The sequence below is a fragment of the Furipterus horrens genome, unplaced genomic scaffold (assembly GCF_987537825.1).
Source record: "Furipterus horrens unplaced genomic scaffold, mFurHor1.1.pri manual_scaffold_10, whole genome shotgun sequence".
Classification (NCBI taxonomy): Eukaryota; Metazoa; Chordata; class Mammalia; order Chiroptera; family Furipteridae; genus Furipterus; species Furipterus horrens.
Genome location: NW_028327180.1, coordinates 96,576,060 through 96,585,458, shown reverse-complemented (window position 1 = coordinate 96,585,458; position 9,399 = coordinate 96,576,060). Strand labels below are relative to the sequence as shown.

Genomic DNA, 9,399 nt, shown 5'->3' with positions numbered 1-9,399 from the left:
TCTCAGCTGTTTCGAAGGTATTAACTGCGGGGCTGAATTGTCCTGGTCTGGCGCAGGGCTCTCTCCTCTCCTGTAGTGGGGACCAGCTGAAAGAAGGGGGGTGGTTAGAGCTGGTCCTTCAATGGGAGGGGTGCTTGTGTCTTCCCTGCCTGCTGCCTGGAAAGGGTTAAACCTTGGGCAGCAAGGCCTGGGCGGCCTCCAACCCTGCCTTGCCCCATTACCCTGCCCCCCGCTGAGATCAGGCCATTAGTTTACTCATAAACAGGTGGCACACTCCACCTGAGCAGCTCAAGATCAAGGCCCTTTTCAAGCTGCAGCTCTGAGTGCTGCTTCCTGCAGCCCGGGCCACCCACCGCCTCCGTCTCCGCAGCCCGGGGCCTGTCCTTCAGGCCGCTGTCCGTCCTTTGGAGACCCCTATGTGTTTATGAAGACCCTGGGGACCTGGGACGGCCCCACAGATGGAGACAGAATCCACGACCAGGCTTCCAGAATCGAGGGAGGCAGAAGAGCCAAGGTCAAGTCAAACGCAGCAGCCAGGCCAGGGGCAGCGTGGAGCACCCTCATCCCAGCTCTGAGGCTGGTGTCTTCCCACAGTTCAGGGAGACTCAATGACTCCTTCCTTCTAGTCCCATCTCATCGCAGTGCTTCGGCCGGTCTCCCAGGCGTTCCTTCCCACCAGTCAATCCTGATTAGGAACAGCTTAGCTCGTCACGTGGGACCGTGACACCTGGCCCAACACTGATTTTTGTATGGCCCACAGACTAAGAATGGTTGTTACAGTCCTCAATGATTGAGAAAAATAAAAGAAGACGCCTATACTGTGATCTGTGCAAGTGACATGAGTGTCAAATTTCAGTGTCCGTAAAAAGTTTTATTGGAATGAGACATGCTCCTTTCTTTACCTGCCACCTCGGGTGGCTTCTGCAGCGTAGGGAGCTGAATAGCTGGGGTGCTCACGGCCCCATGCTGCCTCCCGGGAGCACTCCAAATCCAGAGGTGCCACACGCGTCCCCTGCTGCGTGAGAAGACACTTTCAAATACAAACTTCCTAAAACCCATTACAGATCAGCAGTATCAGATGAGCGCTTGCCATTGAATCTGAATTAGGTGAAATGTTACCCCTCCCAAAGCATCCCATCGCCTCATGAGTAGAACTGTGTTTCAACATTTTGGACTTAATTATAATTATGTTCGTGAATAAAAATTGGGAATTTTTTCTCTCTCTTGTTTCTTTCATAATATCTTAGGTCCTGTCTCTTGGCCTGCAAAGCAAGAGCTGTTTGCTCTCTGGCCCTTTATAGAGGTTTTCTGACCTTTGACCTAGACCACTGAACTGGGTCGGAGATGTCATGACTTTGTTCTTTCAACTCCATGTCCTAGGTTGTTGTGTGTCCACACAGAGCCTAAAAGTCCTCTGCAGACCATAGTCAAATGTGGGTTCACATGTTCTCACCACTCTTAGCAGAGCACAAAAATTTAAAGGGGAAGAACCATGAAAATGCATCCCTTCTCCGGACCTCCTGGACAGCTCTCTTCTCCCCTCTTGGCATGTCCGGCATCCCCCTCGATATGCTCAGGGAAGCCTCTCTGGCCCATCAAGGGCTCATTGATTTTCCTTTGCTCTGACTCCCCATAGGAGACAATTAATACTGGTCACCGGATGGATCAGCTGATACCAAACCAATGGAAAGTTACATACATGTTTATCAAACAGTGTGCCAGGGGCTAGATCACTGGGGGACCGTAATTGGCATAAATTGCAACCTCCAGGACCAAGGCGGGTCAAGGCAACCGGGTGGCCCTGGGGGCCAGGAACCTTGAGCCCTACATAGCTGCCTGACGCACCAGCACTTCCCATCTGTGCGACCTGCATTAGCTGCTCTAGCTCTCTCCGTCTGCGTTTCCTCACCTGCAACCGGTGGGGCTCAGGCTGTGTGACCGCCGGGCTGAAGACTGGCAACGAGGCACGTCTGTGGGGCCAGGGCTGAGCGATGCCAATGTCCCCACCCTCTCTCCCCTGAGCAGTGAAACCCAGTCCTGTAGCGTTTCCCATCCCCAGTCTCGGACAAAAATGTCTCTTAAGTACTTGCAGCCCATCCCTCTTCCTTCCCCTCCCCCCTCGACCGCATGCCCCCAGGATTTCTGGAGCAGACTCTCTCCCACAGCCCTGGGCTCAGCCAAGCCCAATTTCTTCATCCAGGACCCATGATTTTTTCTCCTTCTTACCTTCAAGAACAATAATGAATCACACTGTCAGCCCCACAGTCCTTTCTATTATTCCCTCGTCTGCTTTTGGATTTCCTCTTGGGTTGTGTAATTTGGCCTTTACAATATCCTTTCCATGCTAACAAAAAAGGAGCGCTTGGGAGGAGGTGCTAGCGGATGCTTGGCCTCCTCAGCCAGGAATGTGATGAGTTCTTGTTCCTCTCTCTACCTCACCGTCACCCCCATCGCTTGTAGCTTCAGCCATCAAGTACTGGTATCTTTTTCTCTTAAGAATGTCATGTATTTACATGGACAGTCTGCTTTGAGGCCTACTCCCCTGCCCTGCCCCCAACCTAACTTGGACATTTAGACACTCTAGTCCAGGGCTGGGGATTGAATGTAGATGGTGGAAGGTGAGTGTGTGGACCTATAGTTTGTAGTTTGGAGAACATCTTTGCATTAGTTGGCTGGTACTGTCCATTTGCTCCAGCCTTACCTCCTCCAGGCAGGCTTCCTGGACTCTCCAACACACAGGAAGCCCTCTTCTTAGACCCTTGATTGGTGTTGTGGGCCCTATCTTCAGTGCAGTGCCAAACCGTGGGAGGCTAATAAATGCAATGTCCGTCTATAGCAACGTACCTGCCTTGACCTCTTAGTAGATAACCAGTCCCCTAGCCTCCATCCTTTCCTCCTTCCTTCCTCTTCTTCCTTCATTCCCTCTCTCTAGCCCTCATTTCTTCTCAGGGGAACAGAGCCACAAGAGGAGCCAGAGGCACCTGTGGAAGCTGACCAGGGAGACCCCCCTTCTGGATCTGGGTCCTGCCCTGCAGTTGTGGGACGAGGCGCCTCTTGCACCTCCCCTTCCGGGAGCTCCTGGCGCTGCTACCAGGAACTCCCCACGTGGCCCAGACAAGCACTGGCAGGGTCTTTGTGCTGTCGGAGCCCGCAGACTGCTTTGACCGCTGGGCACATGAATGTCCAGGCTGAAGAAGAAGGGAGTGCTGTGGGCCTTGATTCTAAACGGCCATCTCCCGCATGGGGAGGCTGGCCTCTCATCGGGACCCCTCACACCCAGTTCCTTGCCTGGTCTGCACCCGTGACAGGCCTCTTGTGGCAAAGGAGGGAGCTTGAGGAGCAGGTGGTGACATTATCAGTGGAGATGTAGGGAGTGCAGGATCAGTTTGGGCAAATTGGGTGGCAGTGGGGTCTAGTGTGACAAAAGGCTTCAGGGACCAGCATTTTAACTTTGCCTATGACCTCATCTCCCTGGTGACATTTGTGGAGTCCCTTCCTCTGCCAGACTCCGAGTTCCTTTCTGTGCAGCAAGGCATCGACCTACTCCAAGTTTTCTGAGACTATTTACCATCTGACACTGTTCCTTCCCTTCACCTCCCTCAGCCACCCCCACATCCACCTCTCTGGCCGGGAGAACCCGACTCCCCGTGCTAAGGGATTCCCCGGGAAAGGACTGTGGGGGCTCTGGGAGGCCCGTGTTTTCTCTTCCCAGTTGTCCCAATTTTGCTCCTTGTGGTCCATCCCCATCTCCCCAGAGTTCGGTTTAAGGGTTTTGGCGGATAAGGGTTTCGGCCGTGGCTTCTGTGAATCTGTGTTGGAATTCTGGCTGTCTCTTTCATCAAGTTACACACTCTCCCTATCCAGGCCTTGGTTTCCTCTCCTATAAAATGGACACACTAGTATTGATTGCATTGGATTATTCTGAGTAAGTTCAATAGGGCAGGACAAGTCCTAACACGGTGCCCGGCACATGGTAAACCTGCAATGAATGTTGGTGTCATTATAATCATTGTGACTGTTATCTACCACCTCCGCTCTGCTACTCCAGGGAGAGAGGCCTCTACTATCCGCGCGGGCGGCTTGGCAGGGCCTGCGCAGGGGTCCAGGGACCCTGGCTTTAGCTCTCTCTGTGCACATCTGGGGAAGGGACTCCAACCAGAAAACCTCCAGCTTCCACGCACAATTCCCAGCATGCACTGTCCTGGGCACCCCCACATACCACCCATGCACATCCTTGTGGGTTGTTGTGAGGACAAGAGCTCCCACTGCGTGGCCCTCCGCCCAGCGCCTGCCCACCGTGACCTGGGGTGAATGGTAGTGCTGCCGTCACCACCAAGATTAGCCACGTCTGAGGCCGCACTGCGGTGGGACGAAGCGCCAGAGCCAGAAGACCTGGGCTAACACTGGCTGTGGACTTCGTTCAACCACCCAGAGCTCCGTTTCCCTGCCTGTATAATGGCGCAGTCCCACTGCTTCCAGGGGTTGCTTGGAGAATCGCAGCTCAGTCGTGAGGATGACATGAGCTGCAAAGACTGGGCGCGGCCCAAGCCATGGTTGGCATTCAGTGGAGACGGGCTTTGCGCGCACCTGCCCCGTGCCTGCGAGCTCCCCTCTTTTCAGCGGGGGGCCTGTGTTTTGTTGCCACACCAGTGTGAAGGAGGGGAAAGCCTCGTACCCATTCTTCCTCTGCTTGCTGTCCCTAAAGCCTTCAGCTCCCAGCTGCCCTTGGCCCCGGGGAGAGTTGTCCAGCAGCCCAGGGACAGGAGAACTCACAAGGAAGTGACACACACACGCAGTTATTTGCTTATCTGCTTTAATTAAAAAGAAAGTAAGAAAAACCAAAACCAAAACCAAAACCAGTACCAAAAAACCCTTCCCAAAGTGTGCTGTGATGAGAGATCACAGGCGTGTAAAATACATACAAAAGCAAGAAAAACCCCTGCCAGACCCCTGGGCAGTGGGAGCAGGTGGAGCCTTGGGTCTCAGAAGGTGGCTTCTCCCGGGCTATAAAAAAAGAAGCACCTATTCAACCTTGTTTCTCTTGGAAGCCTCAGCCACCTCCAGGTCACTGGTCCATGACGTGCACACAAGAAGCTGCTCTTCCCAGGGGTTTGCAGGAGGGTAGCCCCAGAGTAGGGGCTTGGGGTGCACCACCCCTGTCCCTGCCCCGCTCGAGGTCTCCGGGGTTGGGGAAGTGATGCCCCCCTGTCCGCAGGGGCACAGCCTCACCTTGAGTGGCAGCGTCTATTGGTAAACCGGGGGCTACAGATTTACCAGGATGAGGTGTGCAGGGGGCTGGGGCTACGTGCTGGCAGACGGCCAGGAGGCAGTGGATGTGCTGGCCCGAATCAGCTTCTGCATTGACCTGCCTTAGCTGCTCAACCGAGTCCTCCATCCCTGCCTCCTCGGGCCCCAAATTTGGGGGTCACACAGGACTTGACTTCTGGCTCTGCCGCTTGCCAGTTTGTGGGACCCTGGAAGAGATATTTAACTTTCTCAAGCCCCAGTTTTCTCATCTGTTAAACGAGAAGGTTCACGTGAACCCCACAAGGTAACTGTAAATATAAGTGTGGCCATGCCTTCCAAGAGCCTAGCACGGCTCCCAGCGCATAGTCAGCGCTCCACAAATGGCCACCAGTCATTGTCAACCCAGCACCAGCATTTCCAATGAAGGTTGGTGGGGGTGTGTGTTCAGGTACGTGTGACAAACAGAAGGTTCTAGAAATAGGATGGATTTCTCTGGGCCTCCTGTGTGTGTCTGGGTAGTTCAGAGGTGTCGGACGGCAGGATGCTGGCCAGGAGGGCCTCGACATGCCCTCCTGGCTGGGCAGGTGTGCCGTTCTAGACCTCACTGCCCTCCCTGGGGTAGAGGATGCTGTTTGTGTTGACGTTGTTGTAGAAGTGGGGGCTGAACTGGTTGAGGACAGAGCCTCCGTAGCCGAGAGTGTTGGTGGGCACGGGGTTGGCCCACTCGCCCCCCGCCCCGTGGCCGCCGAGGTTGGTGAGCGGGGTGTAGGAGCTGCAGTTCACCGAGTTCTGTCCCATCTTGTCAGCGGGCTGAGGGCTCGGCCCTGGCGCGGCCATCGGCTGGCTCGCGGGGCTCGGCCCGTTGACGTAGGTGTTCATGGCGGAGAAGAAGCTGTTGAGGCATGGGGTGCTTGGCGGGGCAGGGGACGGGCGCTGCTCTGGGGGGCTGGTGGCGCCTGCTGCGGGGCCGTCCAAGGCGTCCTGGGCATCCGCGGCCTTGGCGCCGCCCGCCAGGAGGCCGCCGTCTTTCTTCTCCCGGGCCGAGGGGACCGCACTGGGGGACACATCCGACTTCCTCTTCCTCTTCCTGCGGAAATTCCCGTTGTCGAACATCTTCTCGCAGTTGGGGTCCAGGGTCCAGTAGTTCCCTTTGCCTGGTGCCAAGGGGAGGGGGGGGATCAGTAGAGAGACAGATAAAATGCTTTGCTTCTGTTTCTCCTCATCGGAATGGGTCAGTCCCCAAGAATAAAAACAAAGGTAGAAAATCCAGAAGGACAGAGAACAAAAGTCAGAGACAGAGATGAAGAGCCAGGAACCACCTCCCCACCCCCGTCCATCTTTATTTAAGCACCGCCCCCTCCACCCCCTCCACCCCCCGCCCCGCCCTGCCCTGCAGTCAGGCCCTTGGGGACCAGAAAGACAGAGAGGCATGAGCCATGGCGTTGCTCCGAGTGTAGGTCTCCTTAGCAGTTCACATACCGGGGTGGGGCGGGGTGGGGGGTGGAGAGGATGAGGCACTTCCATTGCTGCGGTGAAAGAAAACTCAGGACAAAATCAGGGCTCCCTGAACGTCTAGGGCCTGGAGTCCGAAGATGGACTTGAGTCCTGGCTTTGCTCCTCCCTGACGGAGGGACCGGGCGCAAGCCTCCATTTCCTAGTCTGAGAAAGGGGCCCCGCTGTGCCTGCCCCTTCTCCCTCCTTCGGGCTGCCTGGGAGGACAAATGCCCGGGTGTGCGCTGTGGAGTCTGACGCTGAGCTAGGGTCTGAACTCTGCATGCCCGGCCCGGGCTCTCGGCCGTATGGCCAGCGCGTGGCCGAGAAGGGACAGGTAGTCAGTCCTGCGTTCCCTGGCCTCAGGGCGGGCGAGCTGGGTCCCTCTGCACCAGCCCTTGGCTTCCTGTGGGGGACCTGGAATGGACCTGAACTCCGCCAAGGGGAGACCTGCGTGTATATTACTGTGCGCACATGTCCGTATTGCAGAAACCCGCCATTCGCAGGGAAAAGTTCACAGTCGGGCGTTGGAGAGACCTCAGCGCCGGCCACATTCCAGCCCGGCCCAGCCCGGCCCAGTCCCTCCGCCCTGCCGCACCGGAGGCAGGCCGGCTCCCGCCTGCTGTTTTCCTTATCTGGAGAATGGGTTTCCTGAGTGCTACCCTGCAGCGGTGGATTAAAGAGGTGATATAGCCGGGGCAGCAGCCTAATGTGGCCTTTACTGTCTGTTCGACAAACGTCCCATCTCTCCCCAGGGACCCGCTTGGGCTTTGAGTCCAAGCTCTCCCGCCCCAGGGGCTTCCTCTGAGCCGTGCGCCGGGATTCCGAGTAATCGCGCTCTTCGCTGCGGCCGCGGAGCGCTGTGCGCACGGAGCCCGGCGCGCCTTACCTCGGGGCTCCGGCCACAAGCCTGTGGAGGAGACGGTGCTCGCGTCCCTGCTTTTCAGATGGGGAAACTGAGGCTCGGCCAGGACGGACACCCCAATCTGCCTCTACGGCCCACGCCGTCCTTCACTGCGGATGCCCCGCAGCGCTCCGCCCCCCCCCCCCCCCCGAGTTGCGGGAGGCCGCGAACTTTCTCTGGGCGCCCCACCCCGCTCTGGGTTCCCAAGGCCCCTCACCTGGGTCGTCCTCGTCGCGGGGCACCTTCTTGAAGCAGTCGTTGAGGGACAGGTTGTGGCGGATGGAGTTCTGCCAGCCAGCCTTGCTCTTGTTGTAGAAGGGGAAGTTGTCGGCCACGTACTGGTAGATCTGGCTGAGCGTGAGGCGCTTCTCGGGCGCCCCGTGGATGGCCATGGCGATGAGGGCCGAGTAGGAGTAGGGGGGCCGCACCAGCTTCATCAGCTCCTCCTGCGACGGGATGGGCAGCCAGCCCAGGTCGCTGGCCCCCATCCCGGACACGCCCGGGAGCAGCTGCCTCTGCATTCCGTAGGCCTGGGGCAGGAAGGGGCTGGCGCTGGGGCCCGGCAGGTAGGGCTGCGGGGCCATGGGCTGCCCGTTGAGCCAGAGGTAGGGGTTGGAGGTGGCCCCATACTCGCCAGCCCCCTCAAAGGTGGGGACCCGCTGCGGGGCGGGCACGCCCTGTGGATGGAAGAAATTCTCATAGTAAAGGCTCATCTCGGGAGGCTCCTGGCCGATGTTGGGGAACTGGGGGCTGCAGCGAGGGGGCGAGGGCACTGGGAGGTCGAAGGAGCTCATGGTGCGGCTAGGCTCAGCGGAGACACCTGCCTGGCACCTGCACAGGAGAGCTGTCCCAGCAGGTGCTCCGCAAGACGGTGCCTGCCACTTATAGCCCTGAGGGCTCGGCCAGCTGGCCCCACCCAGGGGCGGTACCTGCGGCGGCGGACCCGCCCCTCGCCCTCCAGCAGCCACCTGCCCACAGGACGGGAACCTCCCTGCCGGCCACATCAGGTCCCACTAATGACACGCTCAGACCTGCCCCGTAGGAGACGTTTTTTTTCCCCCTGCCCCATGTCCTGTTCTCTGTCGCTCCTCTTTCCCTCCTCCACTCCGTCCCATTTTTCTCTCTCCCTTCTCTCCTTCTCACCTTTTTCTACCCTCTTGGACTCTCCTTTTTTCTCTCTCCTGCTGTCTGTGCATCCCTTTTCTCCTCTTCCCTTCCTGTCTCCCCCGCTTCTGTCCTCCGCACGGCCCCGCCTTGGTGCTCTCTCCCCTCCGTTTCCAGCCCCTCTGCGCCTGGGTCTCCTTCCCTCGCTTCCTTGACATCTCTGCCCCGATCCTGCCTCCTTGCCTCCTGGGCCCTCTCTCTGGCTTGCCCTTCCTCTGCGTCTCTTCCCCCATCACTCTGACCCCTCAGTCTCTGCCCCTCACCCAGGCCGGATGAGACACTTCGTCAGGAGCCACATTTTGGGGGCTTTTGAAGTGAAGACATATTTTCTGGAGTTTCTAGGGAAGAATCTGATTGTGGACAATTGGGACAACAGAGCGGGAAAGGGCTGCTCGTTATGTAGATGACCTCCTGCCACACACATGCACTCACACACATAGACACGCACACATAAATCACACATGTGCGCGCTCGCGCACACGCATGCTGCAGGCAGGCAGAGAATGGGCTGGGGACAGGTCTGGGGAATATTCCAGAGGAGCTGCAGTGCCCATAAAAGGGACAAGAGAATTGGACTCCAGGACAAATGAGTG

The 9,399-nt window shown here is 57.6% G+C and overlaps 1 protein-coding gene across 1 annotated transcript; it reads right to left on the bottom strand.

Annotated features, from left to right (window-relative positions):
- Nucleotides 1–5,752: 5,752 nt before the first annotated feature.
- FOXI1 (forkhead box I1) lies at nucleotides 5,753–8,436 on the bottom strand. Its single transcript, XM_090289779.1, has 2 exons — nucleotides 7,860–8,436; nucleotides 5,753–6,401 (listed from the first exon to the last, which is right to left on the bottom strand). Exons 1-2 carry the CDS (start codon nucleotides 8,434–8,436, stop codon nucleotides 5,842–5,844), a joined length of 1,137 nt encoding a protein of 378 aa, XP_090145905.1. The 3' UTR covers nucleotides 5,753–5,841.
- Nucleotides 8,437–9,399: the final 963 nt, after the last annotated feature.